The sequence below is a fragment of the Ranitomeya imitator genome, chromosome 4 (genome assembly GCF_032444005.1).
Source record: "Ranitomeya imitator isolate aRanImi1 chromosome 4, aRanImi1.pri, whole genome shotgun sequence".
In the NCBI taxonomy this organism is placed as follows: Eukaryota; Metazoa; Chordata; class Amphibia; order Anura; family Dendrobatidae; genus Ranitomeya; species Ranitomeya imitator.
Genome location: NC_091285.1, coordinates 301655679 through 301678317, shown reverse-complemented (window position 1 = coordinate 301678317; position 22639 = coordinate 301655679). Strand labels below are relative to the sequence as shown.

General features: G+C 48.1%; 2 protein-coding genes across 8 annotated transcripts in view; one reads left to right on the top strand and one right to left on the bottom strand.

Annotated features, from left to right (window-relative positions):
* The window catches only part of ZNF277 (zinc finger protein 277), a 165195-nt gene extending 146987 nt beyond the window's left edge, over positions 1–18208 (bottom strand). Inside the window, exon 1 of the mRNA XM_069764803.1 lies at positions 17989–18208. Within this exon, the coding sequence (XP_069620904.1) occupies positions 17989–18016 (28 nt within the window). The 5' untranslated portion in view covers positions 18017–18208. The remainder of the gene's footprint in view (positions 1–17988) is intronic.
* A 132-nt stretch (positions 18209–18340) lies between these two features.
* The window catches only part of DOCK4 (dedicator of cytokinesis 4), a 488246-nt gene continuing 483947 nt past the window's right edge, over positions 18341–22639 (top strand). For 5 of the 7 annotated variants that reach the window (XM_069764797.1, XM_069764795.1, XM_069764794.1 and 2 more), the window contains exon 1: positions 18369–18709. In XM_069764797.1, coding sequence (XP_069620898.1) covers positions 18673–18709 — 37 coding nt within the window. In that variant the 5' untranslated portion in view covers positions 18369–18672. Of the gene's footprint in view, positions 18710–22639 lie in introns of all 7 variants that reach the window. The other 2 variants (XM_069764796.1, XM_069764800.1) reach the window with 2 other exon arrangements.

The window sequence follows — 22639 nt, the reverse complement described above, 5'->3', positions numbered from 1 at the left end:
ACGCTGCAGCGGTTCTCGGTGTAGGAGCTTTTGATGACATCGTAGGTCTTTCCTCCTATTCCACTCTCCAGCAGTTTCAGGAATAAGCCCGGGTGCCACACTGAATCAAAGGTAGAGGGGTGTTATACTGGAATTTTTTAGTGGTATATAGAGGGGTGTTATATGTATACTGGAACGTTACAGGGGTATATAGAGGGGTGTTATATGTATACTGGCACGTTACAGGGGCATATAGAGGGGTGTTATATGTATACTGGCATGTTACAGGGTTATATAGAGGGGTGTTATATGTATACTGGCACGTTACAGGGGTATATAGAGGGGTGTTATATGTATACTGGCATGTTACAGGGGTATATAGAGGGGTGTTATATGTATACTGGCATGTTACAGGGATATATAGAGGGGTGTTATATGTATACTGGCATGTTACAGGGATATATAGAGGGGTGTTATATGTATACTGGCACGTTACAGGGGTATATAGAGGGGTGTTATATGTAAACTGGCATGTTACAGGGATATATAGAGGGGTGTTATATGTATACTGGCACGTTACAGGGGTATATAGAGGGGTGTTATATGTAAACTGGCATGTTACAGGGGTATATAGAGGGGTGTTATATGTATACTGGCATGTTACAGGGGTATATAGAGGGGTGTTATATGTATACTGGCATGTTACAGGGTTATATAAAGGGGTGTTATATGTATACTGGCATGTTACAGGGGTATATAGAGGGGTGTTATATGTATACTGGCATGTTACAGGGGTATATAGAGGGGTGTTATATGTATACTGGCATGTTAGAGGGGTATATAGAGGGGTGTTATATGTATACTGGCATGTTACAGGGGTATATAGAGGGGTGTTATATGTATACTGGCACGTTACAGGGTTATACAGAGGGGTGTTATATGTATACTGGCATGTTACAGGGGTATATAGAGGGGTGTTATACTGGCATTTTTTAGTGGTATATAGAGGGGTGTTATATGTATACTGGAACGTTACAGGGGTATATAGAGGGGTGTTATATGTATACTGGCATGTTACAGGGTTATATAGAGGGGTGTTATATGTATACTGGCATGTTACAGGGGTATATAGAGGGGTGTTATACTGGCATTTTTTAGTGGTATATAGAGGGGTGTTATATGTATACTGGAACGTTACAGGGGTATATAGAGGGGTGTTATATGTATACTGGCATGTTACAGGGTTATATAGAGGGGTGTTATATGTATACTGGCATGTTACAGGGGTATATAGAGGGATCTTATATGTATACTGGCACGTTACAGGGTTATATAGAGGGGTGTTATATGTATACTGGCACGTTACAGGGGTATATAGAGGGGTGTTATATGTATACTGGCATGTTACAGGGTTATATAGAGGGGTGTTATATGAGATTCAAGATTCAAAGAAGCTTTATTGGCAGGACCAAATACACATCAGTTTTGCCAAAGCAAGTGTATAGAGGCAATAGGGATAGGGACTGTGGGGATGTTGGGTAGGAGCTGTAGGGGAGGTGGATGGGGCAGATCTAGGGTGGGGGCTATAGTCCATGGCATAGGGGAGGTGGATGGGGCAGATCCAGGTTGGGGGCTATAGTCCATGGCATAGGGGAGGTGGATGGGGCAGGTTCAGGTTGGGGGCTATAGTCCATGGCATAGGGGAGGTGGATGGGGCAGGTCCATTGTGGGGGCTATAGTCCATGGCATAGGGGAGGTGGATGGGGCAGATCCATTGTGGGGGGCTATAGTCCATGGCATCATAGTTCTCTTTCTCGCAGTCTATGACATTCGCTCACATACCGCGCTGCTATCTCCACTGCTCTCTCTTCTTCTCCCAGCAAGATATATGTTTTCTCTTCCTCCTTCATGGTGATGAAGTCTGGGAAGAGATGTGAGAGTCTCCTGAAGTGAGTGTCCCTCACTGCTGAGTATTTGGAGCAGTGTAGCAGGAAGTGGGTTTCGTCCTCTATGGCCTCCTGATCACAGTGTTGGCACAGTCTTTCCTCCCTGGGCTTGTAGCTCTGCCTGTGTCGGCCACATTCGATGGCCAGACTGTGGGCACTGAGTCTATATCGGCTCAGGATCTGGCGGTCTCTGGGGTCCGGGAGTTTCTCCAGATATGGGGCCAGTCTGTAGTCTCTCTGTAGGCTCCGGTACATGGTCAGTTTCTGTGAGCTGATGATATCATTCTTCCAGTCACTGACATACCTCTCCTGGCCTTCATCTGCCATCTTCCTAATTCCGGCTTTTGTCAGGTTGTTGTGATTGGTGTTCTGCTCCGGTTGGGTTTGGCTGGGCTGTTCAGAGGGTTCTGGTTTTTCTGTTTCACCTACATGTATCAGGGCTTTATAGTGATGGGAGCTTGGATTGCTCCTATGCAGGTGAGCCCAGAATGACAGCGCCCTCTTTAGAACTGTTAGGTGTAGAGGGAATCTGCCCAGCTCGGCCCGACAAGCACTGTTGGAGGTGCTCCGATGGACCTGGAGAAGGTGCTTGCAGAATTCCAGGTGGAATATTTCTGTTGGACTGGAATCCCACTTTGACCAGTCTGGGTAGGTGTGAGGACCCCAGACTTCGCTGCCATACAGGAGGATTGGGGCGATGATGGAGTCGAAGATTTTTAGCCAGACCCTCACTGGTGGCTTCAGATGGTAGAGTGTCCTTCGGATGGCATAGAAGGTTTTGCAGGCCTTGTCTTTCAGGGTCTCTATGGCTTGTTTGAAGTTCCCTGACCGGTGAATCTCTAGGCCAAGGTAGGTATATTTGTCCGTTCCTGTGAGGTCGCAGTTGTTGAGGATAAATGATGGGTGTTGGTCTGATCTTCTCTTTCTCCTCTGGAACACCATGGTGTTGGTTTTCTTTAGGTTGACCGGTAGGGCCCAGGTGGAGCTGAATTTCTCTAGGATTTTCAGGTTGTCCTGGAGGCCTTTCTCGGTTGGTGACAGCAGCAGCAGGTCATCTGCATACAGCAGGAATTTCACCTGGGCGTCGTGGAGGGTGAGACCTGGTGCTGAGGAGGATTCCAGGGCGGTAGCCAGCTCGCTGATGTAGATGTTGAAGAGCGTTGGACTTAGGCTGCAGCCTTGTCTTACTCTGCGGCTCTGCTGGAAATAAGCCGTTCTTTTGCCGCTCACACTCACGCTGCAGCGGTTCTCGGTGTAGGAGCTTTTGATGACATCGTAGGTCTTTCCTCCTATTCCACTCTCCAGCAGTTTCAGGAATAAGCCCGGGTGCCACACTGAATCAAAGGCCTTTTTAAAGTCCACAAAGCAGGCGTATATCTTCCCATTCTTTGTATTGTAGACGTGTCTCTGAATGAGGCTGTGCAGAGTATAGATGTGGTCATGTATACTGGCATGTTACAGGGGTATATAGAGGGGTGTTATATGTATACTGGCATGTTACAGGGGTATATAGAGGGGTGTTATATGTATACTGGCATGTTACAGGGTTATATAGAGGGATCTTATATGTATACTGGCACGTTACAGGGTTATATAGAGGGGTGTTATATGTATACTGGCACGTTACAGGGGTATATAGAGGGGTGTTATACTGGCATTTTTTAGTGGTATATAGAGGGGTGTTATATGTATACTGGCACGTTACAGGGTTATATAGAGGGGTGTTATATGTATACTGGCACGTTACAGGGGTATATAGAGGGGTGTTATATGTATACTGGCACGTTACAGGGGTATATAGAGGGGTGTTATATGTATACTGGCACGTTACAGGGGTATATAGAGGGGTGTTATATGTATACTGGCACGTTACAGGGGTATATAGAGGGGTGTTATATGTATACTGGCACGTTACAGGGTTATATAGAGGGGTGTTATATGTATACTGGCACGTTACAGGGTTATATAGAGGGGTGTTATATGTATACTGGCACGTTACAGGGTTATATAGAGGGGTGTTATATGTATACTGGCACGTTACAGGGGTATATAGAGGGTGTTATATGTATACTGGCATGTTACAGGGGTATATAGAGGGGTGTTATATGTATACTGGCATGTTTCAGGGGTATATAGAGGGTGTTATATGTATACTGGCATGTTACAGGGGTATATAGAGGGGTGTTATATGTATACTGGCATGTTTCAGGGGTATATAGAGGGGTGTTATATGTATACTGGCACGTTACAGGGGTATATAGAGGGGTGTTATATGTATACTGGCATGTTTCAGGGGTATATAGAGGGGTGTTATATGTATACTGGCATGTTTCAGGGGTATATAGAGGGGTGTTATATGTATACTGGCACGTTATGGGGTATATAGAGGGGTGTTATATGTATACTGGCACGTTACAGGGGTATATAGAGGGGTGTTATATGTATACTGGCATGTTACAGGGGTATATAGAGGGTGTTATATGATTCAAGATTCAAGATTCAAAGAAGCTTTATTGGCAGGACCAAGTACACATCAGTTTTGCCAAAGCAAGTGTATAGAGGCACTAGGGATAGGGACTGAGGGGATGTTGGGTAGGAGCTGTGGGGGGAGGTGGATGGGGCAGATCCAGGTTGGGGGCTATAGTCCATGGCATAGGGGAGGTGGATGGGGCAGATCCAGGTTGGGGGCTATAGTCCATGGCATAGGGGAGGTGGATGGGGCAGGTTCAGGTTGGGGGCTATAGTCCATGGCATAGGGGAGGTGGATGGGGCAGGTCCATTGTGGGGGCTATAGTCCATGGCATAGGGGAGGTGGATGGGGCAGATCCAGGTTGGGGGCTATAGTCCATGGCATCATAGTTCTCTTTCTCGCAGTCTATGGCATTCGCTCACATACCGCGCTGCTATCTCCACCGCTCTCTCTTCTTCTCCCAGCAAGATATATGTTTTCTCTTCCTCCTTCATGGTGATGAAGTCTGGGAAGAGATGTGAGAGTCTCCTGAAGTGAGTGTCCCTCACTGCTGAGTATTTGGAGCAGTGTAGCAGGAAGTGGGTTTCGTCCTCTATGGCCTCCTGATCACAGTGTTGGCACAGTCTTTCCTCCCTGGGCTTGTAGCTCTGCCTGTGTCGGCCACATTCGATGGCCAGACTGTGGGCACTGAGTCTATATCGGCTCAGGATCTGGCGGTCTCTGGGGTCCGGGAGTTTCTCCAGATAGGGGGCCAGTCTGTAGTCTCTCTGTAGGCTCCGGTACATGGTCAGTTTCTGTGAGCTGATGATATCATTCTTCCAGTCACTGACATACCTCTCCTGGCCTTCATCTGCCATCTTCCTAATTCCGGCTTTTGTCAGGTTGTTGTGATTGGTGTTCTGCTCCGGTTGGGTTTGGCTGGGCTGTTCCGGGGGTTCTGGTTTTTCTGTTTCACCTTCATGTATCAGGGCTTTATGGTGGTGGGAGCTTGGATTGCTCCTATGCAGGTGAGCCCGGAATGACAGCGCCCTCTTTAGAACTGTTAGGTGTAGAGGGAATCTGCCCAGCTCGGCCCGACAAGCACTGTTGGAGGTGCTCCGATGGACCTGGAGAAGGTGCTTGCAGAATTCCAGGTGGAATATTTCTGTTGGACTGGAGTCCCACTTTGACCAGTCTGGGTAGGTGTGAGGACCCCAGACTTCGCTGCCATACAGGAGGATTGGGGCGATGATGGAGTCGAAGATTTTTAGCCAGACCCTCACTGGTGGCTTCAGATGGTAGAGTGTCCTTCGGATGGCATAGAAGGTTTTGCAGGCCTTGTCTTTCAGGGTCTCTATGGCTTGTTTGAAGTTCCCTGACCGGTGAATCTCTAGGCCCAGGTAGGTGTATTTGTCCGTTCCTGTGAGGTCGCAGTTGTTGAGGATAAATGATGGGTGTTGGTCTGATCTTCTCTTTCTCCTCTGGAACACCATGGTGTTGGTTTTCTTTAGGTTGACCGGTAGGGCCCAGGTGGAGCTGAATTTCTCTAGGATTTTCAGGTTGTCCTGGAGGCCTTTCTCGGTTGGTGACAGCAGCAGCAGGTCATCTGCATACAGCAGGAATTTCACCTGGGCGTCGTGGAGGGTGAGACCTGGTGCTGAGGAGGATTCCAGGGCGGTAGCCAGCTCGTTGATGTAGATGTTGAAGAGCGTTGGGCTTAGGCTGCAGCCTTGTCTTACTCCGCGGCTCTAAACTGGCATGTTTCAGGGGTATATAGAGGGTGTTATATGTATACTGGCATGTTACAGGGGTATATAGAGGGGTGTTATATGTATACTGGCATGTTTCAGGGGTATATAGAGGGGTGTTATACTGGCACGTTACAGGGGTATATAGAGGGGTGTTATATGTATACTGGCATGTTACAGGGGTATATAGAGGGTGTTATATGTATACTGGCATGTTACAGGGGTATATAGAGGGTGTTATATGTATACTGGCATGTTACAGGGGTATATAGAGGGGTGTTATATGTATACTGGCATGTTTCAGGGGTATATAGAGGGGTGTTATACTGGCACGTTACAGGGGTATATAGAGGGGTGTTATATGTATACTGGCATGTTACAGGGGTATATAGAGGGTGTTCTATGTATACTGGCATGTTACAGGGGTATATAGAGGGGTGTTATATGTATACTGGCATGTTTCAGGGGTATATAGAGGGGTGTTATACTGGCACGTTACAGGGGTATATAGAGGGGTGTTATATGTATACTGGCATGTTACAGGGGTATATAGAGGGGTGTTATATGTATACTGGCATGTTACAGGGGTATATAGAGGGTGTTATATGTATACTGGCATGTTACAGGGGTATATAGAGGGGTGTTATATGTATACTGGCATGTTACAGGGGTATATAGAGGGGTGTTATATGTATACTGGCACGTTACAGGGGTATATAGAGGGGTGTTATATGTATACTGGCATGTTACAGGGGTATATAGAGGGTGTTATATGTATACTGGCATGTTACAGGGGTATATAGAGGGGTGTTATATGTATACTGGCATGTTTCAGGGGTATATAGAGGGTGTTATATGTATACTGGCATGTTACAGGGTTATATAGAGGGGTGTTATATGTATACTGGCATGTTTCAGGGGTATATAGAGGGGTGTTATACTGGCACGTTACAGGGGTATATAGAGGGGTGTTATATGTATACTGGCATGTTACAGGGGTATATAGAGGGTGTTATATGTATACTGGCATGTTACAGGGGTATATAGAGGGTGTTATATGTATACTGGCATGTTACAGGGGTATATAGAGGGGTGTTATATGTATACTGGCATGTTTCAGGGGTATATAGAGGGGTGTTATACTGGCACGTTACAGGGGTATATAGAGGGGTGTTATATGTATACTGGCATGTTACAGGGGTATATAGAGGGTGTTATATGTATACTGGCATGTTACAGGGGTATATAGAGGGTGTTATATGATTCAAGATTCAAAGAAGCTTTATTGGCAGGACCAAATACACATCAGTTTTGCCAAAGCAAGTGTATAGAGGCAATAGGGATAGGGACTGAGGGATGTTGGGTAGGAGCTGTGGGGGGAGGTGGATGGGGCAGATCCAGGGTGGGGGCTATAGTCCATGGCATAGGGAAGATGGATGGGGCAGATCCAAGGTGGGGGCTATAGTCCATGGCATAGGGGAGGTGGATGGGGCAGATCCATTGTGGGGGCTATAGTCCATGGCATAGGGGAGGTGGATGGGGCAGGTCCAGGTAGGGGGCTATAGTCCATGGCATCATAGTTCTCTTTCTCGCAGTCTATGGCATTCGCTCACATACCGCGCTGCTATCTCCACCGCTCTCTCTTCTTCTCCCAGCAAGATATAGGTTTTCTCTTCCTCCTTCATGGTGATGAAGTCTGGGAAGAGATGTGAGAGTCTCCTGAAGTGAGTGTCCCTCACTGCTGAGTATTTGGAGCAGTGTAGCAGGAAGTGGGTTTCGTCCTCTATGGCCTCCTGATCACAGTGTTGGCACAGTCTTTCCTCCCTGGGCTTGTAGCTCTGCCTGTGTCGGCCACATTCGATGGCCAGACTGTGGGCACTGAGTCTATATCGGCTCAGGATCTGGCGGTCTCTGGGGTCCAGGAGTTTCTCCAGATATGGGGCCAGTCTGTAGTCTCTCTGTAGGCTCCGGTACATGGTCAGTTTCTGTGAGCTGATGATATCATTCTTCCAGTCACTGACATACCTCTCCTGGCCTTCATCTGCCATCTTCCTAATTCCGGCTTTTGTCAGGTTGTTGTGATTGGTGTTCTGGTCCGGTTGGGTTTGGCTGGGCTGTTCCGGTGGTTCTGGTTTTTCTGTTTCACCTTCATGTATCAGGGCTTTATGGTGATGGGAGCTTGGATTGCTCCTATGCAGGTGAGCCCGGAATGACAGCGCCCTCTTTAGAACTGTTAGGTGTAGAGGGAATCTGCCCAGCTCGGCCCGACAAGCACTGTTGGAGGTGCTCCGATGGACCTGGAGAAGGTGCTTGCAGAATTCCAGGTGGAATATTTCTGTTGGACTGGAGTCCCACTTTGACCAGTCTGGGTAGGTGTGAGGACCCCAGACTTCGCTGCCATACAGGAGGATTGGGGTGATGATGGAGTCGAAGATTTTTAGCCAGACCCTCACTGGTGGCTTCAGATGGTAGAGTGTCCTTCGGATGGCATAGAAGGTTTTGCAGGCCTTGTCTTTCAGGGTCTCTATGGCTTGTTTGAAGTTCCCTGACCGGTGAATCTCTAGGCCCAGGTAGGTATATTTGTCCGTTCCTGTGAGGTCGCAGTTGTTGAGGATAAATGATGGGTGTTGGTCTGATCTTCTCTTTCTCCTCTGGAACACCATGGTGTTGGTTTTCTTTAGGTTGACCGGTAGGGCCCAGGTGGAGCTGAATTTCTCTAGGATTTTCAGGTTGTCCTGGAGGCCTTTCTCGGTTGGTGACAGCAGCAGCAGGTCATCTGCATACAGCAGGAATTTCACCTGGGCGTCGTGGAGGGTGAGACCTGGTGCTGAGGAGGATTCCAGGGTGGTAGCCAGCTCGTTGATGTAGATGTTGAAGAGCGTTGGGCTTAGGCTGCAGCCTTGTCTTACTCCGCGGCTCTGCTGGAAAAAAGCCGTTCTTTTGCCGCTCACACTCACGCTGCAGCTGTTCTCGGTGTAGGAGCTTTTGATGACATCGTAGGTCTTTCCTCCTATTCCACTCTCCAGCAGTTTCAGGAATAAGCCCGGGTGCCACACTGAATCAAAGGCCTTTTTAAAGTCCACAAAGCAGGCGTATATCTTCCCATTCTTTGTATTGTAGACGTGTCTCTGAATGAGGCTGTGCAGAGTATAGATGTGGTCAGTGGTGCGGTGGTTCGGCATGAACCCTGCTTGGCTCTTGTTGAGGACGTTGTGCTCGGTGAGGAAGGTGAGGATCCTCTTGTTCAGGATACTGTTGAACAGTTTTCCCAGGTTGCTGCTGACGCATATGCCTCTGTAGTTAGCTGGGTCATACCTGTCCCCACTCTTGTGGATGGGTGTGATGAGGCCTTGGTTCCAGGTACGAGGGAAGTAGCCGGCACTCAGTACAATATTGAAGAGTTTAACCATTGCAGCCTGTATTTCTGGTGGGCTGTACTTCAGCATTTCTGGTAGGATTCCATCTAGGCCACCGGCTTTTCTACATCTTATGGAGGAGAGTCTCTCGGTTACTTCCTGTAGTGTTATAGGTGTATCCACCGGGTTTTGGAAGTTTTTGATTTTTTCCTCCATTGCTTTTAGTTTCGCCATTATGTTTTCCTGTTCTTGGCTTAGTCCTTCCTTTGGAATGTCTTTATAGAGGTCTCTGAAGTATTGGAGCCAGAGGTTGCCATTTTGGATATGGTTGTTGTTTTTCTTGTCTTTGGTGCCCATGTGGTTCCATAGTTCCCAGAAGGAGTTGTCTTGGAGGGCGTCTTGGAGTTGATTGAGCTTGGTAGAGATGTAACTCTGCTTCTTCCTCCTGAGGATGGTTTTGTACTGCTTTTGTATGGAGTCATAGGCTTCCCTCAGACCCAGGTGGTTGGGGTCTCTGTGTTTCTTGTTGGAGGCTGTTCTCAGGGTCTTCCGTACAGCTTTACATTCTCTGTCAAACCAGCCATTGACCTGTGTTTCTTTTGGTCTCTTGTAGTCGACTTTTTTAAGGTCAGACAGTCTGGCCATTGCGTAGAATATATTGTTGAGGTCCTTTGCTGCTTGGTTCACTCCCTCTGGGTTTGGCATGTACTCAAGGTTGTAGAAGTGGTGGAGCATCCGCTGTATTTCAGGTCTGCTGGAAGCTTCTTTATATCTTAGTGCCGACATTTTGGACCATTTATAGGATGGAGGCCGGGTGAAGAGGCCGCTCTGCTGTGGCTTCTGAGTGGATGGTTTCTCTGTAGATTTTATGTACAGAAGAAGTTGGCTGTGGTCTGACAGGTGCGTTTGTGGGGTGACTATGAAGGCGCTGACATCTGCCAGGTTCAGGTCTGTAATGGCGTAATCAACTACACTCCTCCCTACATGGGAGTTTAGTGTATACCTTCCTAAGGAGTCACCCTTGCTTCGTCCATTAAGGATATGAAGTCCTAAACTTTTACATACGTTCAGGAGCTTTCTGCCACTTTTGTTGACTGTACTGTCATAGCTGTTTCTCTCAGTGTGTACAGGGTCTTGGCCGTCATTCTCTGCTCCAAGTATGTAGATGTTTCCATCCGTGGTCAGGAAGTCTCTCTCTCTCCCTGTTCTTGCATTGAGGTCTCCAAAGATGAGAACTTTGCCCAGGGCCTGATAATGGGCGGCTTCTCTTTGTAAGATCTCGAAGCAGTCTGGATTGAAGTAGGGGGACTCTGGCGGTGGTATATAGGTGGCACAGAGGTGGACATCAGACTGACAGGTGAGGATGGAGCTGCTGATTCTGATCCATATGTGGCTGCCTCCTTTCTTCACAGGTTTGATGTACTGGTGGAGCTCCTCTTTATACCAGATCGCTACTCCTCCTGAGCCCCGGCCCTGTTTGATGTTTTTATTTTTCTGGGCATGGACCAAGAATTCCTTGTATCCAATAGGCACCAGGGATTCGTTTTCGGCTCTGGTCCATGTTTCCAGGAGGATCTGAATGTCTATATTTTTCATACTTTGTATAAAATCAGGGTCCTTTGTTTTAGATCCAAAGGTTAAGGCGTTGAGACCCTGGATATTCCAGCTGCTGATTGTAAGTGGAGACATTCTTCTGTGTGGTTTGTGTGTATATATCTTGTAATGAGTATGGCTGTGTGGGACAAACTGGATTTCTGACAGTTTTATAGCGGTGCTTGGTTCCATCCAGTCACATTATTATTCTGCGCAGTGCATTGAGCAGGTTTATTATCTCATTCCTATCTCTGCTCTGCATGTATCTGTGTGGGCTTGGTGGTCTCCTCGGTGGAGGTCTCCACCTCCGATGGTCTGACACTGGGTGAAGAGCTTTGTTTCCAGCTTCAGGAGGTAGCCTTGGGGTTTTCTGCTTTATCGTTCTCGGGGGTCTTTCAGTGTGATTATGGCCACTGTTGAATCCAGGCCCGGGGTCTCTGTTTAGCACGATGTCCTTCAGCTCTTTGGCCAGGAGGCTGACCCCTTGTTTGTTGAGGTGTTTATCATCGTGCAGGTGACTGTTGTTTATGGAGAGGTGTTGTGCCAGGGTCACGTTTGGCACAGTCTTGATCTTTTCAGTCAGTTCTGCATTGATGGCTTGGGTGGTTTGCCTGGGTATGTCCTTTCTTGGAAGCAGCGATGACAGAATGATTTTACTGTCCCGGAATTTTAGTTTTGCCATCTTTGCCAGGTTGATCAGTTGTTCTGCGATCTGCTGGTCTGGCCGATTGTTTGTACCCGTGTGTATAATAATGTGCTTTGGGTTGGTAAACCGTGGTCTACTGATGACCTCTGTCACCTGTTCAATACTTGCACAGCGGATTGTACGGACCTGTTTTCCTGGGAATAGCCGCTGTGTATTTAGGTACTTCCCATTTGAGTCCATTATTAGGACAATATCAGGACTTTGTGATGTCTTGGGTGGGCTACGGTGCTGCTGACGAGGGTCTGTGGTGCTGGCTTTGCTGGTGGCTGGTTCTGTTCTCTCTTCCATCTCTCTGGTTTCAGGATTTGAGTCCATTATTAGGACAGTATCAGGACTTTGTGATGTCTTGGGTGGGCTACGGTGCTGCTGACGAGGGTCTGTGGTGCTGGCTTTGCTGGTGGCTGGTTCTGTTCTCTCTTCCATCTCTCTGGTTTCAGGATTTGAGTCCATTATTAGGACAGTATCAGGACTTTGTGATGTCTTGGGTGGGCTACGGTGCTGCTGATGGGGGTCTGTGGTGCTGGCTTTGCTGGTGGCTGGTTCTTTTCTCTCTTCCATCATATTGTACTGGCATGTTGGCATGGCATACATACTGGCATGTTACAGGGGTATATAGAGGGTGTTATATGTATACTGGCATGTTACAGGGGTATATAGAGGGGTGTTATATGTATACTGGCATGTTTCAGGGGTATATAGAGGGGTGTTATACTGGCACGTTACAGGGGTATATAGAGGGGTGTTATATGTATACTGGCATGTTACAGGGGTATATAGAGGGTGTTCTATGTATACTGGCATGTTACAGGGGTATATAGAGGGGTGTTATATGTATACTGGCATGTTTCAGGGGTATATAGAGGGGTGTTATACTGGCACGTTACAGGGGTATATAGAGGGGTGTTATATGTATACTGGCATGTTACAGGGGTATATAGAGGGGTGTTATATGTATACTGGCATGTTACAGGGGTATATAGAGGGTGTTATATGTATACTGGCATGTTACAGGGGTATATAGAGGGGTGTTATATGTATACTGGCATGTTTCAGGGGTATATAGAGGGTGTTATATGTATACTGGCATGTTACAGGGGTATATAGAGGGGTGTTATATGTATACTGGCATGTTTCAGGGGTATATAGAGGGGTGTTATACTGGCACGTTACAGGGGTATATAGAGGGGTGTTATATGTATACTGGCATGTTACAGGGGTATATAGAGGGTGTTATATGTATACTGGCATGTTACAGGGGTATATAGAGGGTGTTATATGTATACTGGCATGTTACAGGGGTATATAGAGGGGTGTTATATGTATACTGGCATGTTTCAGGGGTATATAGAGGGGTGTTATACTGGCACGTTACAGGGGTATATAGAGGGGTGTTATATGTATACTGGCATGTTACAGGGGTATATAGAGGGTGTTCTATGTATACTGGCATGTTACAGGGGTATATAGAGGGGTGTTATATGTATACTGGCATGTTTCAGGGGTATATAGAGGGGTGTTATATGTATACTGGCACGTTATGGGGTATATATAGAGGGGTGTTATATGTATACTGGCATGTTACAGGGGTATATACAGACAACATCTGCAAAGAGTTTGTATGTTCTCTCCGTGTTTGCGTGGGTTTCCTCCGGGCACTCCGGTTTCCTCCCACATTCGAAAAAACATACTGATAGGGATTCTAGATTGTGAGCCCCATCGGGGACAGTGATGATAATGTGTGCAAACTGTAAAGCGCTGCGGAATATGTTAGCGCTATATAAAAAAAAAAAATAAAGAAGAAAGAGTATATAGAGGGGTGTTATACTGGCACGTTACAGGGGTATATAGAGGGGTGTTATATGTATACTGGCATGTTACAGGGGTATATAGAGGGGTGTTATATGTATACTGGCATGTTACAGGGGTATATAGAGGGTGTTATATGTATACTGGCATGTTACAGGGGTATATAGAGGGGTGTTATATGTATACTGGCATGTTTCAGGGGTATATAGAGGGGTGTTATATGTATACTGGCATGTTACAGGGGTATATAGAGGGGTGTTATATGTATACTGGCATGTTTCAGGGGTATATAGAGGGGTGTTATATGATTCAAGATTCAAGATTCAAAGAAGCTTTATTGGCAGGACCAAATACACATCAGTTTTGCCAAAGCAAGTGTATAGAGGCAATAGGGATAGGGACTGAGGGGATGTTGGGTAGGGGCTGTGGGGGGAGGTGGATGGGGCAGATCCAGGGTGGGGGCTATAGTCCATGGCATAGGGGAGGTGGATGGGGCAGGTTCAGGTTGGGGGCTATAGTCCATGGCATAGGGGAGGTGGATGGGGCAGGTCCATTGTGGGGGCTATAGTCCATGGCATAGGGGAGGTGGATGGGGCAGATCCATTGTGGGGGGCTATAGTCCATGGCATCATAGTTCTCTTTCTCGTAGTCTATGACATTCGCTCACATACCGCGCTGCTATCTCCACTGCTCTCTCTTCTTCTCCCAGCAAGATATATGTTTTCTCTTCCTCCTTCATGGTGATGAAGTCTGGGAAGAGATGTGAGAGTCTCCTGAAGTGAGTGTCCCTCACTGCTGAGTATTTGGAGCAGTGTAGCAGGAAGTGGGTTTCGTCCTCTATGGCCTCCTGATCACAGTGTTGGCACAGTCTTTCCTCCCTGGGCTTGTAGCTCTGCCTGTGTCGGCCACATTCGATGGCCAGACTGTGGGCACTGAGTCTATATCGGCTCAGGATCTGGCGGTCTCTGGGGTCCGGGAGTTTCTCCAGATAGGGGGCCAGTCTGTAGTCTCTCTGTAGGCTCCGGTACATGGTCAGTTTCTGTGAGCTGATGATATCATTCTTCCAGTCACTGACATACCTCTCCTGGCCTTCATCTGCCATCTTCCTAATTCCGGCTTTTGTCAGGTTGTTGTGATTGGTGTTCTGCTCCGGTTGGGTTTGGCTGGGCTGTTCCGGGGGTTCTGGTTTTTCTGTTTCACCTTCATGTATCAGGGCTTTATGGTGGTGGGAGCTTGGATTGCTCCTATGCAGGTGAGCCCGGAATGACAGCGCCCTCTTTAGAACTGTTAGGTGTAGAGGGAATCTGCCCAGCTCGGCCCGACAAGCACTGTTGGAGGTGCTCCGATGGACCTGGAGAAGGTGCTTGCAGAATTCCAGGTGGAATATTTCTGTTGGACTGGAGTCCCACTTTGACCAGTCTGGGTAGGTGTGAGGACCCCAGACTTCGCTGCCATACAGGAGGATTGGGGCGATGATGGAGTCGAAGATTTTTAGCCAGACCCTCACTGGTGGCTTCAGATGGTAGAGTGTCCTTCGGATGGCATAGAAGGTTTTGCAGGCCTTGTCTTTCAGGGTCTCAATGGCTTGTTTGAAGTTCCCTGACCGGTGAATCTCTAGGCCCAGGTAGGTATATTTGTCCGTTCCTGTGAGGTCGCAGTTGTTGAGGATAAATGATGGGTGTTGGTCTGATCTTCTCTTTCTCCTCTGGAACACCATGGTGTTGGTTTTCTTTAGGTTGACCGGTAGGGCCCAGGTGGAGCTGAATTTCTCTAGGATTTTCAGGTTGTCCTGGAGGCCTTTCTCGGTTGGTGACAGCAGCAGCAGGTCATCTGCATACAGCAGGAATTTCACCTGGGCGTCGTGGAGGGTGAGACCTGGTGCTGAGGAGGATTCCAGGGCGGTAGCCAGCTCGTTGATGTAGATGTTGAAGAGCGTTGGGCTTAGGCTGCAGCCTTGTCTTACTCCGCGGCTCTGCTGGAAAAAAGCCGTTCTTTTGCCGCTCACACTCACGCTGCAGCTGTTCTCGGTGTAGGAGCTTTTGATGACATCGTAGGTCTTTCCTCCTATTCCACTCTCCAGCAGTTTCAGGAATAAGCCCGGGTGCCACACTGAATCAAAAGCCTTTTTAAAGTCCACAAAGCAGGCGTATATCTTCCCATTCTTTGTATTGTAGACGTGTCTCTGAATGAGGCTGTGCAGAGTATAGATGTGGTCAGTGGTGCGGTGGTTCGGCATGAACCCTGCTTGGCTCTTGTTGAGGACGTTGTGCTCGGTGAGGAAGGTGAGGATCCTCTTGTTCAGGATACTGTTGAACAGTTTTCCCAGGTTGCTGCTGACGCATATGCCTCTGTAGTTAGCTGGGTCATACCTGTCCCCACTCTTGTGGATGGGTGTGATGAGGCCTTGGTTCCAGGTACGAGGGAAGTAGCCGGCACTCAGTACAATATTGAAGAGTTTAACCATTGCAGCCTGTATTTCTGGTGGGCTGTACTTCAGCATTTCTGGTAGGATTCCATCTAGGCCACCGGCTTTTCTACATCTTATGGAGGAGAGTCTCTCGGTTACTTCCTGTAGTGTTATAGGTGTATCCACCGGGTTTTGGAAGTTTTTGATTTTTTCCTCCATTGCTTTTAGTTTCGCCATTATGTTTTCCTGTTCTTGGCTTAGTCCTTCCTTTGGAATGTCTTTATAGAGGTCTCTGAAGTATTGGAGCCAGAGGTTGCCATTTTGGATATGGTTGTTGTTTTTCTTGTCTTTGGTGCCCATGTGGTTCCATAGTTCCCAGAAGGAGTTGTCTTGGAGGGCGTCTTGGAGTTGATTGAGCTTGGTAGAGATGTAACTCTGCTTCTTCCTCCTGAGGATGGTTTTGTACTGCTTTTGTATGGAGTCATAGGCTTCCCTCAGACCCAGGTGGTTGGGGTCTCTGTGTTTCTTGTTGGAGGCTGTTCTCAGGGTCTTCCGTACAGCTTTACATTCTCTGTCAAACCAGCCATTGACCTGTGTTTCTTTTGGTCTCTTGTAGTCGACTTTTTTAAGGTCAGACAGTCTGGCCATTGCGTAGAATATATTGTTGAGGTCCTTTGCTGCTTGGTTCACTCCCTCTGGGTTTGGCATGTACTCAAGGTTGTAGAAGTGGTGGAGCATCCGCTGTATTTCAGGTCTGCTGGAAGCTTCTTTATATCTTAGTGCCGACATTTTGGACCATTTATAGGATGGAGGCCGGGTGAAGAGGCCGCTCTGCTGTGGCTTCTGAGTGGATGGTTTCTCTGTAGATTTTATGTACAGAAGAAGTTGGCTGTGGTCTGACAGGTGCGTTTGTGGGGTGACTATGAAGGCGCTGACATCTGCCAGGTTCAGGTCTGTAATGGCGTAATCAACTACACTCCTCCCTACATGGGAGTTTAGTGTATACCTTCCTAAGGAGTCACCCTTGCTTCGTCCATTAAGGATATGAAGTCCTAAACTTTTACATACGTTCAGGAGCTTTCTGCCACTTTTGTTGACTGTACTGTCATAGCTGTTTCTCTCAGTGTGTACAGGGTCTTGGCCGTCATTCTCTGCTCCAAGTATGTAGATGTTTCCATCCGTGGTCAGGAAGTCTCTCTCTCTCCCTGTTCTTGCATTGAGGTCTCCAAAGATGAGAACTTTGCCCAGGGCCTGATAATGGGCGGCTTCTCTTTGTAAGATCTCGAAGCAGTCTGGATTGAAGTAGGGGGACTCTGGCGGTGGTATATAGGTGGCACAGAGGTGGACATCAGACTGGCAGGTGAGGATGGAGCTGCTGATTCTGATCCATATGTGGCTGTCTCCTTTCTTCACCGGTTTGATGTACTGGTGGAGCTCCTCTTTATACGTATATGTATACTGGCATGTTACAGGGGTATATAGAGGGGTGTTATATGTATACTGGCACGTTATGGGGTATATATAGAGGGGTGTTATATGTATACTGGCATGTTACAGGGGTATATAGAGGGTGTTATATGTATACTGGCATGTTACAGGGGTATATAGAGGGTGTTATATGTATACTGGCATGTTACAGGGGTATATAGAGGGGTGTTATATGTATACTGGCATGTTACAGGGGTATATAGAGGGGTGTTATATGTATACTGGCATGTTTCAGGGGTATATAGAGGGGTGTTATATGTATACTGGCACGTTACAGGGGTATATAGAGGGGTGTTATATGTATACTGGCATGTTTCAGGGGTATATAGAGGGGTGTTATACTGGCACGTTTCAGGGGTGTTATACTGGCACGTTTCAGGGGTGTTATACTGGCACGTTTCAGGGGTGTTATACTGGCATGCAGTAGTTCAAGCAATACATTCACATCCACTCATCTAAGGCCCTCGGTACATCTAGCGCAGCAGGACGTGGCCACACTCCACAAAGTACCTTCTCTACTCCTGCCGGCCTCCGCCATGCTGCCACGGCTTCCGTGTGTGGGCGGGCGGCACCGTCTACACGGGCACTGACAGAAGCCTGTCACAGGTCCAAGGAGCTGCCATTCACCGTGATGGGCGGGTCAATGCGCTCCCTACCACGTGATCTCTGTAGCTGGGGTTTGTGTACAGCGCTACACCGTAACGTACATGCGGCCGAAGTGGGCGGAGCCAAGCATGACAGCCCCGCCCCCGTTGCTGAGTACACCGGAGTAGACGCTTCCTGTGCATTGCCACTTGCTTGCACTACATTTCCCGGCGTGCACTGCTTTACAGCCTGCAGCGTTGCTTCGCTCCTGGTTACCAGAACAATAAGCCGCCGCTGCCGAGGCTGGCACATAACGGTGTGCATGGCGCATGCTCCTGCCCGGAGCTAAACAGGGCACTGTGTCTGTAACGCTGGCACAGGAATGAGGAGCGCGGGAGGCAGGCGCATCCTCGGAGAGCCGCACAGGTACCCGCACGTCAGTGCAGCTATGCCAGGCATGTGAGGCAGCTGGCACCGCGGAGCAGCATCCCTGGCACCGACACAGGAGCCGCATTGTGTGAGCAGCCTTCCGTCCACTGACAGGAGACAAAGGCAGGAAGCCGGACCGGGGCGCGATGGCCGGCCACTGAGGACCCCCGAGCCGCAGGCATGTGGAGACCCACGGAGCACGAGAAGTACGGCGTCGGTGAGTACTGCTGCCCGTGCGGAGGAATGCGAGGGACAGCAGCGGGCACGGAAGGAGCCCAACTTCACTGGGTGCACACAAAGGCTGGCATTGCCCAGGGCAACAAAGAGGCTGGGCTCTGGGTCTATACCTGGCAGCGAGACCCCCAGAAATGCACTGGTGTGACAAGGATAGAGATGCCCAGAGATGTCCTGGCACTGCCAGGGATACATGTAGACATGATGCCCTGGCACTGTTATGGACACTTATAGAGATGATGCCTTGGCATGGACACGTATAGAGATGATGCCCTGGCATGGGCACATATAGAGATGATGCGCTGTCAGGGATACTTATAGAGATAATGCCCTGGCATGGGCACATATAGAGATGATGTCCTGGCATGGGCACGTATAGAGATGATGCACTGTCAGGGATACTTATAGAGATGATGCCCTGGCATGGACACGTATAGAGATGATGCCCTGGCATGGGCACGTATAGAGATGATGCGCTGTCAGGGCTACTTATAGAGATAATGCCCTGGCATGGGCACGTATAGAGATGATGCGCTGTCAGGGATACTTATAGAGATAATGCATGGCATGTCATAATGGCATGGGCACATATAGAGATGATGTCCTGGCATGGGCACGTATAGAGATGATGCACTGTCAGGGATACTTATAGAGATAATGCCCTGGCATGGGCACATATAGAGATGATGTCCTGGCATGGGCACATATAGAGATGATGTCCTGGCATGGGCACGTATAGAGATGATGCACTGTCAGGGATACTTATAGAGATGATGCCCTGGCATGGACACGTATAGAGATGATGCCCTGGCATGGACACGTATAGAGGTGATGTCCTGGCATGGGCATGTAAAGAGATGATGCCCTGGCATGGGCACGTATAGAGATGATGCACTGTCAGGGATACTTATAGAGATAATGCCCTGGCATGGGCACGTATAGAGATGATGCGCTGTCAGGGATACTTATAGAGATAATGCCCTGGCATGGGCACATATAGAGATGATGTCCTGGCATGGGCATGTATAGAGATGATGCCCTGGCATGGACACGTATAGAGGTGATGTCCTGGCATGGGCATGTAAAGAGATGATGCCCTGGCATGGGCACGTATAGAGATGATGCACTGTCAGGGATACTTATAGAGATAATGCCCTGGCATGGGCACGTATAGAGATGATGCGCTGTCAGGGATACTTATAGAGATAATGCCCTGGCATGGGCACATATAGAGATGATGTCCTGGCATGGGCACGTATAGAGATGATGCACTGTCAGGGATACTTATAGAGATGATGCCCTGGCATGGACACGTATAGAGATGATGCCCTGGCATGGGCACGTATAGAGATGATGCCCTGGCATGGACACGTATAGAGATGATGCCCTGGCATGGACACGTATAGAGATGATGCCCTGGCATGGACACGTATAGAGATGATGCCCTGGCATGGACACGTATAGAGATGATGCCCTGGCATGGACACGTATAGAGATGATGCCCTGGCATGGACACGTATAGAGATGATGCACTGTCAGGGATACTTATAGAGATGATGCCCTGGCATGGGCACGTATAGGGCATGTATAGAGATGATGCTCTGTCGGGGATACTTATAGAGATGATACCCTGGCATGGACACATATAGGGCATGTATATAGATAATGCCCTGGCATGGACATGTATAGAGATGATGCCCTGGCATGGACACGTATAGAAATCTTACCCTGGCGTGGACACGTATAGTGCTGATGCCCTGGCATGGACACTTATAGAGATGATGCCCTGGCGTGGGCACGTATAGAGATCTTCCCCTGGCATGGACACGTATAGAGATGATGCCCTGACATGGACACGTATATAGATGATGCCCTGACATGGACACGTATATAGATGATGCCCTGACATGGACACGTATAGAGATGATGCCCTGGCATGGACACGTATAGAGATGATGCCCTGGCATGGACATGTATAGAGATGATGCCCTGGCATGGACCGGCACAGAGATGATGCCCTGGCATGGACTGGCACAGAGATCTTACCCTGGCATGGGCACATATAGAGATGCCCTGCTTTGTATGAGTGGCTCCTGATCACCCCTCCCTGGTGTTGGGAGCAATGTTATGTAATGTGCTGTGTCTGCAGCTGGTTCTGGCTTTCTCTATTTGTATGCAGGGATTTCCTGCTTGTGCTGGGTATTATTTCGGGCATTACCCTGGTGCCTGCTGGCACCGCTTTTTGTCTCCCTTCTTGTGCGCCGGTGATCCCGGACTTTCTCTTATTGTTCCTCCATGCCTTTTGTTATTGCTTTTGTTTGTTTGTGCTGAGGGTAGTGTTGTGATTGTTGACATGATGTGCGGTCTGTTCTATGGGATGCCATTCCCCAAGTCCCGCCTATCGCTCTCCCAGCAAATGGACCTCTTAGAAAAGCCATCACAGACCTCCTTTGTACTTTGTGGCACATATTATGCCAGTATATGACTGCTTGCTTTGGCCGGGAAACAATAGCGGTATATCAGCTTGCCAGGCCATGGCCCATTAACTTATATGGCATCCCAGCGGTTAATCTTGGTGGTGGGGAATAATACTACGCAGGGTTCTCGTTTGCTATGGACCTGCTGCCATCTGCCCGGCTTCTCCTCCGTTGTGGTCTCGTACCTTTCTGGAGTAAAGCGATCTCCAATAATAGCAGGGATGGCACACGGTTAGCTGTGGTTTTTGTATATACTTTGTCTCGTATTTTGCCTCTAGTTGACCTTGTTTGGTTAGGCTCCTGCCTATGATAATTGCTGGAAGTGAATGTATGGGGTTCCATCTTCTCTTATCCCCCATATTCCGTATTTCTTCTGTATACACGCTCCTTGCACTTGTGATCTCTGTTCATGGTGCTCACAGGCCATATGTTATGGGGCAGCGCAGATAATCGCATCCTCCTGACTTCACCCAATGCTCAGTGCTTATTTAGGGGAGGCCGCCTGATCGTGAACTGGATCTGCTGAGATTATAAGACATTGTGTATGTGGAGGATGAGTCTTTCTGGAGTAGTTCTTGGACGCTTCTTGTTTTCTGATCTAGTCCTACTCCATATTGTGGCATTGAGGAGGGGGCTCCTGGAATCATATGTGGAAGCACTGCAGTTTATTTCAGGCAGCGGATTTCGGAGTCATCCAGGGAGCTGTCTTTGTCTTTGGTGCTGTTCTGTGTGTAGTATTCCGTCCTGTTGTTCCGCATTATGAAAGGGCTGGATTGTAGCGAGCGAAGATTGCTGCATAAGCAGATGATATATGTGTTATTTCAGCTGAATAAAAAGGCTTGCAGAAGTGCTAGTGATAGTAAACCAGTGGTATACACTGCAAAGTTTGTACAGTGTCACAAAGCGCCTGCTGTTACAGTACATAATGCCATACTATTGCTCTCTGCATCTGGATCCCTCTGCTGCTATCAGTCGCTCTTTCTATATTTTTCTTGGTATTTTAGTGTTCCATACAGGCTGCATAATTAGAAAATGCTGCACTTATAATACACAATTATAAGGTACTTTTAGGGTTTGTTCATACAATGAGGATTTACGCCTTTACTTGTCATCACAATTAACAAATAATCTAGACCGAAGCAAAAAAGAATCTGGACGTTACTCCTATAGTATGCCTAGAATATACATGTCAAGCTCTGGCCTGTGGGAGATTATATTTGTCCCTTAACACCAGAACCACCACCCCTATGTAGGGCCATTATTCTGTATGGAGGACTTTGTGGGGCCTCTTATACTGTATGGAAGGCAATGTGGGGCCCATTATACTGTATGGAAGGCAATGTGGGGCCCATTATACTGTATGGAAGGCAATGTGGGGCCCATTATACTGTATGGAAGGCAATGTGGGGCCCATTATACTGTATGGAAGGCAATGT